The sequence below is a fragment of the Mercenaria mercenaria genome, chromosome 5, assembly GCF_021730395.1.
Source record: "Mercenaria mercenaria strain notata chromosome 5, MADL_Memer_1, whole genome shotgun sequence".
Lineage (NCBI taxonomy): Eukaryota > Metazoa > Mollusca > Bivalvia > Venerida > Veneridae > Mercenaria > Mercenaria mercenaria.
Genome location: NC_069365.1, coordinates 68,390,250 through 68,410,197, shown reverse-complemented (window position 1 = coordinate 68,410,197; position 19,948 = coordinate 68,390,250). Strand labels below are relative to the sequence as shown.

General features: G+C 34.9%; 1 protein-coding gene across 3 annotated transcripts in view; it reads left to right on the top strand.

The window, feature by feature from the left end:
• Positions 1 to 19,948, top strand: part of LOC123557516 (CD109 antigen-like) — a 42,815-nt gene that overhangs the window by 11,554 nt on the left and 11,313 nt on the right. For 2 of the 3 annotated variants that reach the window (XM_053543829.1, XM_045349014.2), the window contains 19 exons: positions 655 to 739; positions 1,559 to 1,820; positions 2,234 to 2,387; positions 4,307 to 4,377; positions 4,907 to 5,044; positions 5,680 to 5,719; positions 6,259 to 6,343; positions 7,104 to 7,227; positions 7,882 to 8,109; positions 9,188 to 9,338; positions 9,695 to 9,867; positions 10,229 to 10,327; positions 11,242 to 11,307; positions 11,674 to 11,856; positions 12,324 to 12,590; positions 13,568 to 13,619; positions 18,439 to 18,619; positions 18,901 to 19,018; positions 19,567 to 19,680. In XM_053543829.1, the coding sequence (XP_053399804.1) occupies positions 657 to 739; positions 1,559 to 1,820; positions 2,234 to 2,387; positions 4,307 to 4,377; positions 4,907 to 5,044; positions 5,680 to 5,719; positions 6,259 to 6,343; positions 7,104 to 7,227; positions 7,882 to 8,109; positions 9,188 to 9,338; positions 9,695 to 9,867; positions 10,229 to 10,327; positions 11,242 to 11,307; positions 11,674 to 11,856; positions 12,324 to 12,590; positions 13,568 to 13,619; positions 18,439 to 18,619; positions 18,901 to 19,018; positions 19,567 to 19,680 (2,589 nt within the window). In that variant the 5' untranslated portion in view covers positions 655 to 656. Of the gene's footprint in view, positions 1 to 654; positions 740 to 1,558; positions 1,821 to 2,233; positions 2,388 to 4,306; positions 4,378 to 4,906; positions 5,045 to 5,679; positions 5,720 to 6,258; positions 6,344 to 7,103; positions 7,228 to 7,881; positions 8,110 to 9,187; positions 9,339 to 9,694; positions 9,868 to 10,228; positions 10,328 to 11,241; positions 11,308 to 11,673; positions 11,857 to 12,323; positions 12,591 to 13,567; positions 13,620 to 14,735; positions 14,914 to 18,438; positions 18,620 to 18,900; positions 19,019 to 19,566; positions 19,681 to 19,948 lie in introns of all 3 variants that reach the window. The other variant, XM_045349015.2, reaches the window with a different exon arrangement.

Below are 19,948 nucleotides of genomic sequence, written 5' to 3'. Positions count from 1 at the left end.
CGCAAAGTTTCGAACTTCAGAGAGGCAAGTTGCAAGTTTTATACGTGTTAAGGGAGTGTATGCTAATACACGCGAAAATCCTATGAACAGTGGTCGGCAAAATATTTATATAAATATTTTATTTGGTAATTGAATTGTTTCGTTTTTTTTTTTTAGAAAAAAACAAACGATTTCCTTTTCTTTCATATTACCTGTTGCAAAGCTAATACTGTTGCCTTCGATATTAAATTCTGTGCATTCATTTAGTCATTGGTTGTTGCACCAGTTGACTGATATCTTCCTTGTTAAGAGAATGAAATACATAAAGTGTTTACGGCCGCTCAATATATACGTGTTGTTTATGTGTGTTCAACAACGCAAAATATGTAAATAGCCATTGACTGACGTCATAGTCAAAATTATGTTTAACGTGCAACTAACGAATAATATTTTTAAAAATAAAACAATAAGCCCGAGGGGTATAAAAAGACGAAGGTAATTTGTAAATGTTCGGCATGTCGATTAATCACTGCGCAGTTATTTCAACAAAATTAGCCTTAATTAAGACATATTGACTGATATAGTGTAAAAAGGTATCTTTATATATATATCATGTTCTCCTTTGAACGCAATTATATTCTATTTAATTCTCTTAAAATATTTTCTATTTTATAGGAATGATAATGGAGAAGAAGGATTTCCTTGGCAGATGCCTGTTTTTATATTTAACTTATGTAGTATCATATGTGACCTCAGAAAAGTAAGTTCGCCGATATAATAATATGTTGAAATTTATTTTCAGCTTCGTATTTTACAACGCCTGTCATATATATACTACGATAATAAATGATTCCATTATCTTAATTTGGTATAAACAATTAATTCATCTGTCAAGGTTATTTTAGGGATACAACGTATATTTTTTTCGTTTGTCTGATCGCACATAAATGCCATTTTTTCTATTTACGCTGAAAATGCAACGCTGACTTTTATACATGTATACGACAGGTGGGCAATATATAAATTAAAGCTACAATGGAGGGACAGTTGGTTTTTATAACAAAATTTAGGTGTTTGAAGTTTAAAGAGAAGACAAAATATAAAAACGTTGCCTCTTGTGCCAAATTTTGCTAAGTAATACATTATTGAAACATTTTTTTTTTCAAGTTAATCACACCTAGAATGAAAAAGCATTGCATTAAAACGAGTATGGCTTTGATATATGTGTCACTAATTAGACATAATGATATTAGCAAATTTATTGTACATTTTTTTCTGTTCGAGTTTATTTATTAAATTCACCTAAATGATGTAGACCGTGTTGCTTTGGACTGGCTGTGATAGTTTTCGACGTTTACAATAAGAAAACATATATTAGTTTTCGACGTTTACAATAAGAAAACGTCTGAAATTTATGCTGCTCTCGCAGCCTTTTTTTATTCGATTTAAAGTTGATTTGTTTTGTCGTTTGCTTACTAAGTCTTCATTAATTTAACATTGACACTGTCTAGTTGTTCTACTCATATTTCATTATGGTTAATCTGTCTTGTCTGATCGCCATTTACGTTTCACATTTCAGTACCTATCTTTTCATTTCGCCGAATACAATCCGACCAGGACATAATCTCACAATCCAGGGATCACTCCTAGTTGATCCTTTAACCCCTGTGGAAGTTACAGCTACGTTAGAAAAGGGGGTTAAAAAGGACTTTGGGCCAAGATTTCTTCCGTTTTCTCCACCAGAACCGACAACTTCGGCACAGACTCCAATCAAACCAGAACCAGTTAGTACAACGCGGGCGACGTTGGTGGACAAGCAGGCTCGAGATATAATTCTTCCGGTATGTATTATGTCGTCTGACAAAGTTTTGATGTTTTGTTCTCTATCTGAATAAGTTTGTACTCAGGCCTCATGTTTTGAGTACGAGTGTTGTATAACTAATATAATTACTGCCAAACAACCCGTTTACAATTCAAAACTGAAAGAAGTTCATTTAAAAATCATTCCAAAACAGAGGATATTTGTTTGTTTAAATGTAAATTCGACAAAATGTTAATTTTAACCCGGTGTTCACAAGTAAAACGAAATGTTTTCTTCAGATCAGTACCACAACATTTTTCACTGTGACGTTATCAAATATTTTTTCACTCCAATATTCCAATAGTTTATTTTTAAAAAAATGATATTTTACAAAATTCATTTGGTTATTGTATTAAAGTTATCACCTTACATTTTCTGGTCTGTATTATATAGATACCAGACAATCTACCGGAAGGACAGTATATCCTTAAAATTGTTGGCACAGGAGGACTAACATTTGAAAACTCTACAGACCTAAGCTATGACAGCAAGAGTCATTCAGTGTTCATACAGACAGACAAGGCCATTTATAAACCTGGTCAAACTGGTAAGACTGATCTATTTCATTTAAACCCTTACCCTGCTAAATTTCTATAATGAACTTGTCCATCCTTCAATTTGGACAGAACCATTTACTGTTAAAAGGGGTGCATATCAAAACAAAACTGACTGAAAGGCGAACGATGAAGATTATGATCAGACTGCACGGATGTGCATGCTGATCATGATCTACGTTGATCGCAAAGGCAGACTTAGTCGTGTCCAGCTCAATAACGAGGATAAAGGGAAACAATCAAATTTGAACAATTTGGCTTAATAATCACGGGACAATACTCTTCAAAACACGGTCTCATTTCTGGACATGCGTACTACAGAATCTTGAGATAGAGGTTCCGTGTGCATGAGAGGTCCCCTCTGAAAATCGTTGTAGAATAGTGAAGGTGGTTATCTGAAATGCAAGAAAATATTGTGGATGAAAGTCTCAAATCATGGCGTCCTTCGATAAATCAAAGATAGCCACCAAGATGGCCACCAAAATTTGCAGTTGCACAAAGCTCCATTACATTTGCCAATTCCTTACACATTTTCCGATTGAAATGTACTTTTTACAGCTCATTTTATCACATTTGATCAATGTTTTATATCCCATAGCGATTTTTGTCCAACAAATGCCGAAGGTTTATTAAAAGTACAGTTTAATAAAATTAAAAGTACAATTTAATAAAAATGAAGTTTGAATACTATTTACCGTTTCCATGGAAATAAATTGTGTATTTTTCAACAAAACTGCAATGGACAGCGAATTCTTGATTAAATGTGATAAAAAGAGCCATATAAAGCTCACTTTAGTCACACAATGTGTAAGGCACTGGCAAAAATAGGGAGTTTTGTGCAACTGCAAATTTTGCGGCCATCTTGGATTTCTCCGACGGCACCATGATTTGGGATTATCACCATGGATTTTCTGGAACCTCAGATAACCACCTACATAATTATTGAAAGATTATAAGTTGACCTCTCGCGCACACAGACCTCGCCCCCTCAGATGCAAACTTCCATAATATATTTATTAATGGTATTTTTTAAGCTGTGGAGAAGAATTCTGTAGACTAAATTAAGTATTTTGTGTTTACCCTTTCCTACTTATCTTGTTCAAATTTGTATATGTATTACTGGTAATAAACAAGTTTAAACAAACTGAGCTAGAATAAAGGGTGGGCTCGATTCTATTTTACCGCCATGGCCGGAATAGCACGGCATTCGTAAAGTTTTTCACTTAATATTTTAACTGACACGTAAACAACTGTACGGCTCATTTGTCCGATTTTTGTTTATTTGTTTGTTTGTTTGTTTGTTTTTAATTTGAAAAAAAGGTTAAAGGGATGAAAAGCATAGAATGCAAAGCTATTTGTCAGCAGATTTTTCAGACTTGACAAGAAAAATATCAGCCTTAGGCATTTGTAATGATTCATTTTGAATTGGCAAAAAATCTTGCTTGAGAAATCGTCTCGTTTATTTCTTGTCAATACACATTTTTCATCCAGATGAAAGTGATAAAGGGTTAAAAAGATCAAGATTCAAGATTTACATGATACTATGTTTTCGTTAACATTCATTCTGTCATAAAACTGTTGTTCTCGGCACTTTTCAGGGATGTTTTAACAGGAAAGAAAACGTGACAGAGAGATTCTCATGCTCACGTGCTGTTAAAACATCTTTTTATATATGCGCATTCCGTGGCAAAGCGTGAACGCAAAACGGATGTATCGACTTTTGGAGACAGATGGCTTACTAAATGTCCCTTAAAACATATCTTGACACATTACTCTCACTTTCTGTAGAGGTTTGCTAGTCTATATATAGTGATTTTAAAATAAATTAGCCACAGCACATTTGTTTCGGTAGCTAGAAAACCTTTGCTTTGCTATAGCATATTCTGAATTGCATGAATTTTTCAATTTCCAGTACACTTCAGAATATTTGGTGTGACTCCTGACCTTAAAGTCATCTTTGACAAGATGGATGTAGATATATTTGTAAGTATAGGTGCTAATTTGCATCATATATCTTCATTACTGCTTTAAAACACATCAGTGCTGAGTTTGCACAATATGAGGATGAAAAGAATAAATTTAGCAGTTTGTTAGATAACTCTGAGAATAAATTTAAAATTAAAGATATATCATGTCCCAGTTAGAAGTCTAAAAATATGAATAATCACTACAATATATGGTATCAATGTGATCACAAAATAGATATGGTTGTGCACAAACATTATTGTAAAAAGAAGAACACTAAAATATAATGTACAAGTAAACAAAACATGAATATCTCGTGCCATTTAAGGCTGAAAGATATTTTAAACTAATTGTCGGTTTAATTATGATTTCAGTCCTTGACACACATTTATGGTACATATTTATGTATTCATATACATGTATATCTGATGAGGGTCTTTTAAGACGGCTTAAGTCAATATTTCTTGATATTATATTTTAATGGAAAAGAAGCAATGTATATGTTTAAATATTCATAATTACATCAAAAATACTACCTTTAACCCAGGATCCTGTCGGAAACAAGATTAATCAGTATGACGTCACAAAAAAGGAGCTAATGGAAGGTGGAGGTATCTTTGAAACTGAACTGCCTATGTCAGACGCACCTGTGCTTGGCGACTGGAAAATCAAAGTGTCTCTTGGAGTATGTTTATTTTTATACACATTTGCCTACCCCCCAAGGTCAAATTACATATTCTTTTTATGTGAAGCAATAAAATGCTTTTATAAGATGTTTGTCACTTTGAGTAAATAGCAGAAAAATAAATAAATACAACATAATTGTGCGTAGTATGCTTAGTTTATAGTGTCAATTTAGCCATTGTAAATTTCACAGGCGAAGGCGCAGTTCGAGACTTCTTTGTTCTTACGCATCAGTGCACTATTGTTGTGATAATTTATGAACAGTTTACATATTCTGCATTAAAAATTTATTCGGTATGTTAGCAGGTAGTTTTTTAGATACAAATAACACTACTGAAATTCAGACAGTGTGCATATGGAAAAAAAATGGCCCGAGCTCTCTTGGTATCTGTTTAACATATTTAGTCGCGACGTCTTACTGAATTTATAACGTCCTTGACGTCATGTCTGCAGTAAATTACCTCGAAGCATTGCAACTTCTGCAATAGATAAGATAACGTTTGTTGTTCTTTTTTTTTCCTCTTTTTTTTTTTTTTAAATTTTCAGCCTTGAAAGGGCCTCGTGAATAATTTGCAAAATAATTTTACAGATGCATAACACTTTAACAAATGTATTATTTTCTTGTTTTCGTTTTAGAAAGAGAAGACGGAAAAGACATTCACTGTCGACGAATATGGTAAACAACAATTTATAACGATTATTTTATTAAAGAAACAAACGTTTCAATTAAAACGATGTTAAACTATGATAAACACTCATTGTAGACATGCATTGTATATTGTGGATTTATTACATACTCATTAGGTTTCAATGGAACCTGAAACGTCAATATTTTTCCATATTCATGGCTGATCTCGTTCTTGACTGTTGTCGTCTTGGTGCCTTTGAATTGTGCCAACGCCAGAACGATACAACTGCTTGAGTGTTGACTTTGCGCACTGTAAAGGCACCAGCACGCAATTACGACAAATATGATATTTATCGCTCTGGCGGGGGGCACCAAACGACAATTGAACGATAATTGAACTTAACACCGGTACCACGGTACGACAATTACTCGGTGTGATGGAGCCACCACCAGAACAACCGCCAATATCTCGGGTGTTGTATCCGAGCGCTTTATTTGTCGTTCTGACGTGTGGGCGTCGTTCAAATTTGCCAACATGTTTTCATTTATAGATTGATCGTTAAAATCAAATTCTCACCATTTCACAGTGTTACCAAAGTTTGAAGTATCTGTTGAATTGCCACCTTACGGAAGAACTACAGACACAGACTTTGAAGGGAAAGTGACAGCAAAGTAAGATATACTTCCACCGATATATATGTCATTATATATAATCACGAAAATAATCTTATTCAGTCACGAATATGTAAATTTACAAGTAGAGACCACAACTTACTTACTTGCTTGACGATATATCAGAAAGCTCCACCCCACGAAGTTCCAATTTTCAGATGTCATTTTTCATCAGTGTAATTTCATCCATGTTTGTATATTTCTATACCCACACGAGACTCTCCTGGACCTTGCAATCGGTAGAAATACAAATGAAAGGTGTCATATTGTAGCTGGTTTCATGCACTTTCCAACGACACTAATCTTTTTGAAATAAGGTATCGAATGGGTGAGCAGCAGTACACTAAACACTGCTGCAACGTATCATGAATTTTTTTCCAAGTACAAAAAATCTGTCTCTGCGTTGAGTGTTAAGTATGCACTTATATTGAATACAGACCACACCAAGCTTGATAAGGTGTCATATTCTTAATTATAACTGGTATATATCTTTATGGAGAGCTCAGTCTTTATCAAGCTAAGATATTTGTTGTCCATGAATAACAAAGATCAATTTGAAATATTTCTAAAGTCCTCATATAGGTGTGTATAAAGCAATTCTAAGTAAGACATTTACAAAATATGTCATTTATATTTGTTAGCTTTAGTACATTGTACGTATGATAAACATTTTATTTTCATTTCTACGTTTTAATGCTTAAATTATTTCATGGATATATTCATGTCGTTTTTTATTGTAATGCTTTTTACTTAATTTTAGGTATACTTACGGAAAACCCGTGAAAGGTACCGCAGATGTGAGGATCGAACTCGAGCATCCTCGTTTCAACTGGATAAATGGTACAAGGGTCAAGGTCAGCAGCGAAATTGAACTACAGTTACCGGTAAGTGCGTTACATACATAGTTTAATTGACATCGTTTACAATTAAGATCTATTCCCGCGCAAACGTGAGGACGCGTCCATTTCATGATAACTGATAAAATAAGAATTCATATTGCTTGAACATTTCTTGTCAAGTAAATATCAGTATTTTTTCAGTTTAACAGCCCAGTAATGTATATGGCAAAACAGCTTTGTCAGGTAAAATGCAGGTGCCAATAGCAAATCATGAAATCGTTTTGCATGTATGATTTCGAATCCACATGGGATATCGCACTGTCGCGCTTCGCCAATGTCGTGTCACCATCGTATTGTCTCGCAAGACCATCGTACTGTCGCGATTCGCCTTCGCATCTTCGCACAGTACTACTTCACCATCTTTTCTTTTAATAAATTCAGTTATTTAAGGCAGTTGAAGTATATTGAATTGAAGATAAACAATTTCGAGGATACTAAAATTCTTTTTGCAAAAATGAAATATACTTCTTTCAAACGGTAGATTTGCAACCAGGTTAACTTTACAGAAAATGGCTGAAAACCGATAAAGTTAAACACTGTCTACCGTTGTGAAATGTTCTCAACAGAAAACGCTGAAGACACTATGCAGTACGTAAATTAGAATATATTCTTGACCAAGATTTAAACCTGTACACACAGATTGACGGGACTGCAACATTCACAGTACCTATGAAGAGACTCAAGAGTATTGAGGAGTTCATGGACAGACGGTTCTTTAAAGTTGGGGCAAACGTCACCGAAACTCTCACAGGATCCAAACTCTCCGCAACACCAGAGAAGATTCAGTTTTTTGACAAAGCAATAAAACTAGATTTTCCGGATTCTCTACCGGACAACTATAAACCGGGACTAAACTATCTTGCAGTGGTATGTACTCACTTATAAATTATCGTAAAAAAATATTTACCAATAGTCATACTGAAAATGTATAAACTGCTTTCATAGATGTAATTTCTCTCCTTCAATGACTACTATTATCACGGTAGAACATATTCTTCCAGTACGAATTTACTGATTTTTTTTCTTCAGGAAATTGATCCAATCAATGTCTGATAAAAAATAAACAGATATTGGACAATTTGCCATAAATATTCCAAATGTTGCGAAAATATATGACAAATTACCACTGAAAAAACTGACATTGAAAATTATATTAAGTCTTTTGTTAATACGCTGATTGTAATTTATGAGCTTCAGAGGTCAGCTAAAGAAATTTATACCAATGAAGAAAGCTGGAAATTGAACGGACAAAATGACGATTTCACTTAATCCAGAAACAAAATATATATATCTGTTTTAATGTTTGTATAAATAAAAAGTAACACCATAGAAAAAGACACAAATTTTTCAATATTCGAGATGAACCTCCCTTCGAAGCATATATTACTAGCAACAACCACCACGTTTTTGTTAGTTTTGATTACAAGATGAAAATTATGTTCTTGGACACTTGTATCTGTATGAATGATAAGTCAATTGTGCTTTTGACCATAGAATATAGTGATAAAGATATATAGGGTGTCTAAGTCATGTCCTAGACTTTGACACGTAACACATTTTTCAGATTTTTGTGCAAAAGTGACCGTAGCTAATTGATTTTTTTCTGATACATGTATTTCATTCATTTTAAAATGACTCATTTATCTACAACAGAATAAGATTTCCCTAGTTTCTTTAGAGAGACGGCACAGCCGTTCAATAAAAAAAATGAAAATGAAATTTTAGTCCCATTCAAATACATGCAAACAGTGTTCAATTATGCATTTTCCTGTCTTAAAATCATACAGTATTTTAAGATACCCTTTGTGCAACACAATAAGCTAGGTTTAAAAAGAGAAAGCGAGCATTCCAGTTTTTTTTTTGTGGTCACATTTTATGAAAATCCTGAATCAGGTGTTTGCAGGAGTTATCTTTCATGTGGTTATTGCTAATTTTGCCATTTCAGTTGAAAGTTGCTGAACAGGACGATTCTCCACCCAGTATAAAGAATGGTAAGGTGTCTGTCAACGTCACGTTCTATAGACCGATTGTTACCACCACTACCACCACCACTACATCTACAACACCACCACCTCCTCCGCTGAACAGCACTGGAGGTAAGTTGGATCTGCCATACACTTAGGTGTTCAGTCAGATCTTGTTTATGTCAACACGTTTATATCATCACTTCCCATTCTTCTTTGCATTCGAAATTACATGCCCTTAGGAAAAAGTAGTTCTGTCTGAAACCAAAATAAGATAATAGTAATAACGATAACAAATAAAAATATTTCTGTGAAATGAAACAGTTTGACAGTTCCAAAATAGATTAATTTTTGAAATTTTCTAGATAAAGCTGAAAAGTAGCTTTATGTCCTATAACTGTGTCGGCTTAATGACAATAAAAAATGAAAACAATCCAAAACCGAAGCCGAAAATAAAAATAAACGCGGGAAAACAATTTATTTTTCAGGGTTAATTTTGGAGAAGGAGATTATACCTGAGATACATATATCACCTAGAGGATGGTGGTGGCCTAGGGAAACAGAAGAGAAACAGCCGGAAATGTTCTTTCCAATACCCAGTGATGGTATTATAGAGATTCCTCTGAATATACCTGCAGATGTTACCAGAGTTGATATTGCGGTAAGTTATAAAATATCATTATTTGTCTATGTATGCCGAATATAAAAATGAGAATGCCTGTTTCACCCACCAGTTTTTAATAGATATACGAGTCACATTTGCCTTGTACATATCCGTCATCCTTGTCCTAACACTAGACAGGACAAAAATCGATAACCGTTCTTCAGTGAGCTAGGTCAGATCGGGGATTAGAGCCGGCTTCCTCCCGTAGCCGATGCGGACGCATTAAGCACTTGACTTGCTTCTTCGTATTTTTCCTACAAATTTTCAATTTCATGTCTGAGATTCGACAGGTTTTGTACAGTCCAAAGGTATTAAGTAAATACCAACATCATAATGAAAATTTTTACAATGATTTCAGGCTGAATATGATAAGATTCGTGCGTACCATAACATAAAGAAATCAAACTCGCCAAGTGACAGTTTTCTGCAGTTACGACTACTTACAGATAACCCAAAGGTAAGTTAGAAAGAAAACAAAACACCTGCAGTATTCGCCCTAAGGGTCTGTGAATAAAAACCAAAAAAAAAAAAAAAAATAAAAATAAAAAAAATAAATTACAAAGAATAATGTCTGATCGTGAAGCAAACACTTCTAAAACTGATGTGAAGTGTTCAGTTTGTTAATCATGCCAAACGCGTCTGAGATATTTTATTCCTTCTACTTGATTCTTTCTAAAGGACACCTTCGTCGCATCCTCTGCGTAAAACTATTATGTTTGTTTCTATATTAACAAACAGTTATAATTGTGCCGCGCCATGTGAAAACCAACATAGTGGCTTTGCGACCAGCATGGATCCAGACCATCCTGCACATCTACGCAGTCTGGTCAAGATCCATGCTGTTTGCTTTCAGAACCTATTGCAATTAGAGAAACCATTGGCGAACAGCATGAATCCTGACCAGATTATCCGCGCAGGCTGCTCTGGATCAATGCTTGTCGCAAAGCCTCCTAGGTGCTATGTTGGTTTTCTCATGGCGCGGCTCATATTAGTTTCGTGCTCTTTTAAGGAAGCTTTTTGTATATAGACACAATAAATTGTTTTGCGTTGTTGTTGTTTTTTAATGATAAAACTTGCAAACAATTTGTTTTGTGTATTTAGTTCATGAGAAATATATGAGTAACATGCGTTATGTGGTAACAAAAAATGGTTTCTTTAAAAAAATAGTTATAGGTTAGAACTATTTTATTGATATGATTTTTTTTTATTTCGTAAGTAAAGGTTTTAATGAAGTTTGAGCAGTCCACATAATGACAATTGCATAAACGGGCTGCATTGCCAATACGCTGTGCGTTGCAAGAATTCGGCACTGCCGCTTTGGTGCCAAACATTGTATATCAGTCTCTATTTCATCAATACACTTTTTCTTAGACAGGAGATGTAGCAGGAATACAAATACGTTCAACAGACCCAGAGCAGAAAACAGCAGCTTATCAGGTATAGTGAAACCTTTCAAATCCGCACCCTCCTAATCCGGAAATTTCTCCTACCCGAACGCGCACGTGCTTCTGATTCCAAAACAGTTAACGATGAATAACATACATAGAAAATTATTATGAGAGTATCTTTTATCGATTGCAAAGAAATTGAAAAGAAATGTCCCTCATTTTGCGTCTTTTCATTTAGTTATATGAATATTTGTTTTAATTTTCATAAACTCTATAACCTTTTAAAATATTTCTTATGAAATAAATGCAATAAACTCAAGGATTTGAACAAATCATGTTTCATGTTTCTTTTTCAAATGTATGATAAAATCATAAATTAACATAGCTTACATGTACATTGTATTTTTCATTTTAGGTTATTTCAAAAGGAAATGTTGTGTTATCTGGAACCGTTGATCTTACACCTGGTATTTTGAACTTCCCTGTAACAGCAGATATGGCACCAAAAGCCAAACTCATGTTGTATTATGTTAGACCAGACGGGGAAGTTGTAGCAGACGGTCTTACCTTCAATGTTGAAGGTATATTTGAAAACCAGGTAATGAATGACTTTTTACATTTCAGAACTCCTAATTTTCCGTATTAAATTTTTGTTTAACGCTTAATGAAATTATATCGGTTACATATTAATGTACATGTTTGTATATGCCCGTCTCGAGGACAACGAAAATGACCGAAACTTTCGAATCCTATGGAGTTTGTTTACCTTTCTTTCTGTACAGGCACTTGCAAATGCATTGGCAAGCCGAGTACAATCTGTTGCAAGAGACGCTTCAAAATGAAAGTTGTCTCCCTTTTGTGTAATTGGTCAACTCAATTGCATACAAGTATATGTACCTGGCAGATATTTTAGTCGCATTTATGTTAGCATATTAGCGTAGTACACGGGTTGTTGACAAGCTTCTATTCAAAGCTAGCAGTGCAAATGTTATGCTATTCATTTTAATTGCTTATATGCATAGAATGATCAGTTTTGTAAATTCGCTTGCAACTTCAACTTCATAGGTGCAGATTAACTTTGACAAACCTCAAGTACAGCCCGCCGATAAAATCAGGTTGACAGTCAATGCCGATCCGGGATCAAAGGTCAACGTCTTGGCTGTCGACAAAAGTGTACTTCTTCTAAAAACCGGAAATGATGTAACAGCAGATGATGTGAAAAACGAATTGCAACAGTATGATACAAAGGGCGGCAGACATCCATGTGCAGACTTTTTCTGTTGGAGATGGCCAATGCCTGCCCAAGGAGACGACGCGCATGATGTTTTCAATGTAAGTACTGTATAACGTCTGTTAAACCCCCATATACAGCTATGTAAACAGGCATTTAAGTCCCAAATCGAGTTCCTCTCTGAAACGACAAATTCTGTATTACAAATACATTCTGGTCGCTAAGCTTGGAGATATTAAGCTGAATCCTGGAATGGCCTCAGCATTTTTCGTGTATAAAGTAGTTTTCCCCGCCTTTTATTTGCATATTGGAAATGTTCCTGCCTTTTTTTCTTGTACAGAGCATTCTCCTTAGACCTACACAAACGTGCTTCCAACTAGCGACGCGCTTGTATATTGAAAAAAAAAAACGGTCTTTAACTTCCTGCATGAACATATTCACATATTCAAACTTCTGTATTCATTTAAGGAAATTTCCCCGCATTACAACTTTTATTTCCGTCTTACAGCTAGTATACTGAAAGAAGTTCCTCCTTTCTACTAGTGCATGGGAACACTTGCTATCAAGATTAGATGTCGACTTCTTCCGCGAATTTAAGACACACACAGGTTGTCAAGAAATAAATTCATGGTGAAGGTTTTGCATTTTACTCAATAAATACGGGAAACAGAGTGAGGCTATTTCTTGCTGTAATGAGTGTTATATGACCGTTTGTGAGTCGCGAAAACATGTGTCAAATGGTCAAATCTATATTTTGACCATCAAATTCAAATAAATGCGCTGGTCTGTGTCAGAAATGATTAAAATTGTAAAGAAAGGTGGAATATTGTATTACTATGGTTAAGAAAGCCCATGCGTAGCTATTAATTTGTTATTAACGAAATAGTGAGCCAATATTTAATATTTCTTACATATATACTTCTAAAGTACAGGGTTCTGTATTGTCATTTAACACGACAAAATAGTATTAATGATTAGTGGTACTGACTTCTATATCTTCAAACGCAGGCAATTTAGCAAGAGCAAGTACTTATTCCAATTTGTTTTTTATTTCGTGTTGTTGCTTTGTCTCCTCCAGGGTGCTGGACTCGCCTACATCACAGATGCACTGATCTATAACCATGAAGAGCGTATGTAGTTTATGTTTAAATTATAATTACTAAAATAATCTTCTAAAAATGTAGATCACGTTTGTTCATTTGCACCTAAAATTTACCTTTTGCTGCTATAAAGTATGGTTTTACTACGTAACGATAATCATATAAATAAAACGGTACTCACGATGTTTGTATGCGTTATGCGAAATTATCATTTTAATTTATGTTATTATGTCATTTATACTGCATTTTGAATAGTTTTGATAAAAATATGTTACAAATAATTAACAGGTATCCTGTCATGTGAGAGATAATTTTTATGCATAAAAAGCATGTCTTTGCTTATGTTCAAAACCTTGTTAACTAAACGAAGTAAGTTTTTGTAGTCCCCAACCGGTTACAAACTGGTTGCGAACATGGTTTGCAAAATATCGGTTTTGGTCTTAATGTTGTTATTCGTATACTGCTTGATCTGTTTCAATATATGAGCCGTGCCATGAGAAAATCATCATGGTAGCTTTGCGACCAGCACGGATCCAGACCAGCCTGCGCATCCATGTAGTTTGGTCAGGATCCATGCTGTTCGCATACTGTTTCTTTATTGCAATAGGCTTTGAGAGTGAACAGCTTGGAACCTGACCAGACTGGTTTGGATCCATGCTGGTCGCAAAACCACTATGCTGATTTTCTCATGTCGCCGCTCATGTTACTAACGTCTTACATGTAAGTGCACAATATCAAAATCATCATTGATTGTATTTGGTATTTGTTTTGATGCATCTTAAAAATTGAACCTCACCATTAGAGAACCTACATAGTGCATTGCGGTCAGCATGGATCCAGACCAGTCTAGTCAGCAATCCATACTGTTCGCTAACGCCGCGGCTTCCTCTAATTGGCAATAGGGTTTTACAGCGAAGAGTATGGATCCTGATCAGATGCGCGGATGCGATCAAAGCGTTATAAGTAATGGTAAATGACGATCGTTGTAGCCATACATACAAAAATGTGTATTTACTTGTATAAATGACAGATGAATTTCAATGGTTCATAACAAATTTGGTCACTTATCACTGTTGAATCAATGTAACACCATATTACTAATGAACATGTTTGTTATGTGTGGAATACTTTACATGTCTTACCCAGCTTGGACGGGGCCTATGCCGATGATGATGGCACGAGGTGGAATGATGATGAATGAAGCTGTAGCGTTTGCTGCAGCACCTGGTCCACGCCCAGTTCCGGAGAGAGCGCAATTAAAAACTGCTAAACGAGTCAGAAAATTGTTTCCTGAAACGTGGATGTGGCGTTCGCAAAAATCTCCGTATGTTTGTTCCCGGTTACAACTGCTTATTGTTTGTATAGTCATAAAACATGCAACAATTTTTTGCCAGTTTGCTTTGAATGTATATATAGTTCTCACAGTGTATGAACAGCACATCCTCATCAAGTGTGATTTCCAAAACCATACTTTTGGTCGTCATGCAATACCTGCACCACTCTCGTCTTGAAACTCGGTATCTCGAATTATAGAGATCGGGCGTTTTACTTCGAAATAATCAAAATTTGACTTAAGGTGGAATGCGCCCCAAATTTTTTTGCCGAATATTGTCCTGAAATTTATACGGTACAAAATTCAGGATATATGCGATTGAGTTCCGGTTTTAGTTTGTCGCCATATTGTTCGTGTTTTTTGCTATTGTGTCACAAACATGGCCCCTGACGTCAGTTTTTGTGCAACGCCCAGCTCCGAGTGTTTTCGGCATTTTTCCTTTCCTGCGCTCTGAATGTCATATAAATGAAAAATACAAAGTAATGTTCATTTTGCATACAGAAAATACAGCTAAATGCTACAAAATTCAGCGAAATAAGATATACACTTAGGACGTCAGAGACGATATTATGACGTCAGAACGGAAAAACTTACATCAAGTTTTGCTATAAATTTTGCCTTAAAACCCAGTTTATAAAAAATCGGCTCGATGAAAAAACGTACAATTTTGGTATGTTGTTTCGCAATGTGTGTACGTCTAGTAGACACATAAATACTTAGGGGTCACCGACTTCATTTTTACGCAATATAATATAACTTTACCCCTACCCCCACATAGTTTGAGGCTATATGACGTTAGAGTTAAAAAGAATGTGTTTTCAGCTAACACAACTCACGTTCGTGTTAAAAGCGAGATGTATTTATTATAAGAAATGTTCACGATACATTCGATCTGAACTGCAGGTGCCATGTACTAGTGAAAGGAAACACCTCTGACAAAATGTATATCTTGTACTATTGTCCGTAAGTATTTGACCTGGCACTCGTTAATCTTCGCTAATACTTTCCGGCGTTTTCGTTACTTTACGTAATCTTGTATCCTGAAAAGATTCATTGTTACACAAATAACCTTTATAGTTAACCGTCTGACTTCCACGCACGTTACCACGGGTTCGAAATTACCTCAGACCATTTTTTTAAATTCAGTGTAATATAGTGTTACCGTATTGCTATCTTTTGCAACGACTTTCACGAAATTTAATTGTTTTCTCTTGTGGCATATTTTCGGGAGTAATTTGTTTTTTTTTTTATTTAAGATACTTTTAAAGATTTTTATTCGACACTTTCTACAAAATATATCGAAAACAAGTGTATTTCTTTCAATAAATGAACCAATTTGAAACAAAATAAATAGAATAGTGCATCAATTTTCCGTCCTGTAAATTTTGGAAAATTTAAAATACAAAAAAAGGTGTTAGACTGAGGACTAAAACCCACAACCCCGAGATTGATGGCTAATCGTTTTGTCCCCGCAGCTACTTGCACATGCGATATTTTTTTAAATCATCAAGAATACTTACACATTAGTTATTTCTCTATTGAGGGCCAGGTCAATACTTATGGACAATATCCACTTTTTACTATCCATTGGTTATTCCTAATGATGTTTTCAAAATGCAGATTCAAAGCTTGAAGAATAGATGTCATTTCTGCTACAAACCTTCTTAGTCTAATGCAACATGCTAACTTAGCTTTGTAAAAAAAGCTAGTATGCGGTCAATTGACGATCTAATTTCATGAAAAATGGTACTTATACATGTTTTAAATATTTAGAAATTTCGTTCATATGTAATTTTATGATATGAATGGTTTGCCTGATTTTACCAGAAATATTTATCGACGCATGTCGGACTGTTGCTCCATTTTCCATGTAAAATCAGCACGAAAATAGTATACCAGATCCTATATCTCATATGAAATTAATATTTTTACACGGATTAATTTATTGTGAATCATGAAACAAATTCTACCAATTCAGACATCAATCTCCACATCTTATTCATGCGAGATTATGAGTTGAGAGAAGAGTCTGTTCTATACGCATAATGCGGAGCAACTGGTATCATTTATTTCACATCCTTGGTAAACGACCAGCGAATAAAGTCCTGCCCTTCCGCACGAGAAAGACAAAGAGACAAAGACAGTGATGTCATAGTAAGGCACTGTAGCTAGTCCAGCTAATAGACTTTATTCTTTAAGGATAGATCTTTAGATGACGATAAAGTATTGCAGTTGGCCAGACGCAGAGAATATATTCTTGAGACAGTCTTTTTATAACAACAAAGCACAACCGCTGATCCGATGCGAATGATTCATTTATTAGCGGGAACCTTTTGATCAAGTGCAGTTACAAACTCTTAGTAATAAATACTAGAAACTATGTTAGAAAACCCTCACCAGTTGCAGCTGAGTACGGAAATTTAGTAAATGCCATACCTGTTTCTCCGGATGCCCTGGATTTAGAAACTGTAGTTTCGTGTTCACAATCTGAACACTTAAATTTAAATAATCATAAGTAATATCACGGAAATGTCGTTTACATGATTTACACCCTTTATCAAATATCTCATATTTCATATCTACAATACTTCTTTCCGGAACATGTCCGTAATCACCTGAATGTTTCAATTTATTACATGTTTTTTTTTTGTTGTTTTTTTTAAAGAAAACCAACTTTTTCTTTTGCACTTTCTTAGCAAATCTCACCATATGTCTCTCAATACTTCATGTCGATTCATTTCATCAATTCATTCCCAATGTACCGTATATACATGCAGCTTCGCTTATTAGTACTTTTTAAATTATTTTGTTAAATAAACGACGATTAAGCGTGTCATTTCTTCATGGGGTAGGGGTAAAATATCGTCAAATATTGAAAAATATAAGTCGGTGACCCATAAGTATTTATGTGTCTACTAGACGTACACACATTGCGAAACAACATACCAAAATTGTACGTTTTTTTATCGAGCCGATTTTTAATAAACTGGATTTTAAGGCAAAATTTGTAACAAAACTTGATGTGAGTTTTTCCGTTCTGACGTCACAATATCGTCTCTGACGTCCTAAGCTTAAATCTTATTTCGCTGAATTTTGTACCATTGAGTAGCATTTTCTGAATGCAACGTGATAATTATTTTGTATTTTTCATACATATGACATTCAGAGCGCAGGAAAGGAAAAATGCCGAAAGCACTCGGAACCGGGCGTTGCATGAAAAGTGACGTCAGGGGCCATGTTTCGGACATAATAGCAAAAACCACGAACAATATGGCGACAAAGTAAAACTGGAACTCAATCGCATATATCTTGAATTTTGTACAGTAAAAATTTGAGGACGAAATTCGGCAAAAAAATTTGGGGCGCATTCCACCTTAAAGTGACATTTTGTGCACTTGTTTTCGGGACGAAACTTGAAAATGCCTTTGAGACAGCCGGAATTGTGAAATAAGCCAGTTCGAGATATCGAGTTTCGAGAGTATATGTGTACGTATACTCTTGTCTCTATTTCAACAGCGGTGTATGTTGATTACATGATGGTTGAAGATGACATGGTAATGATGGATGCAGCACCAATGGCAATGATGCTTAGTAAATCAGTTGCGAGCAATTCTGTTTCAAAATCAGAATTTGCAAAGCCTTCAAGAGTAAGAAAGCTCTTCCCGGAAACTTGGCTTTGGAAATCACAAAATGCGGTGTACGTTCATTTAGCAGTAAGACAGATGTGATAAATATCTGTGTAATGATTGCTTTTGATTTTATTTACAAGAAATTCCGTAAGAGTTTGTAGTTGTTAGAGATTTCGTTTCTGATCAGTTTATCCAGGTTTATTTACAACACGTGTGAGTACAAAAAAATGTCCATTTTTACTGTTGATATTAAAGGTATGTTTTGAAAAATAATCATAACAGTAATTAACTATGAAAGTAACATTTTCATTCAATGTCTTATGAGTACATTTTTGTGTATCGTTTACAGAGGAAATGGTACCGTTGTTTTTGAGGACACTGTCCCCGACACCATTACATCTTGGATTGCCACAGCTTTTGCAGTTCACCCATCGACTGGTCTTGGTGTTTCAGAGTCGTCCGCAAAGGTAAACAGTTTTAACCTTTAGCCTTCTAAATATCTAAATTGGACTGATCTATCATTCATTTCGGGCAGTACCATTTCTTATTCAAAGGAGTATTCAATGAAAATGTACAAATCGAAAAGCGAATAGTGCAGACTATGACATTCAAACTGATCTTGGTCTGCACTGGTCGCAAAGGAAGAATCACTTGCCTCCAACAGGCTTAGGATTAAATGTTTCAACGATTGTAATAATTTGACATAAAAAATGTAGTCAGCGGTCCAAACGAATCGCGCGGCCAGCGGCGTGTATAAATCATGGGACTATTTGCATGTACAAAACACTTGCTGAATTTACTATCCTTCTCTGTTTAGAAAGTGACGCATGTTTAGCAAGTGACACCAAGTAGATTAAAAAAAACCAGAAACTCTCTTCAAAATGCTGATATATGCATGCTACGTGCACCTGTTCATACGTCTACGTCTTATTCTTTTACTTTTGCATAACACCGTATAAGTGTTATATTTACAATATGCATATAAATGGTATCACAATGTTATTTATTTTCACAGCTAAACACATTTATGCCTTTCTTTGTGAGTCTTCAACTGCCCTACTCAGTGGTTAGAGGAGAGAAGGTTATACTGCAAGCAAATGTGTTCAATTATAGTCCATTTCCTTTGTTTGTAAGTCAATTTTATATCAAAACATTTCATTTATAGTCTATTTCCGTTGTGTCTTTAAGCAGGATTTAAGGTTTCAGCTGTAGTCCATTTCCGTTGTTTGTATATAAATATTTCACTAGAAAGTTTCATTTATAGTCTAATTCCATTGTTTGTAAGGTCTAAAAATTATCGTTTGTTTCCGGTAAAAATAGGGTAGGTACGTAGGAAAGGTTTAACCGTTTTTGTTTTTGGCATATTTTTACAATGAAGAAAGAGCAACTTCCCTTGA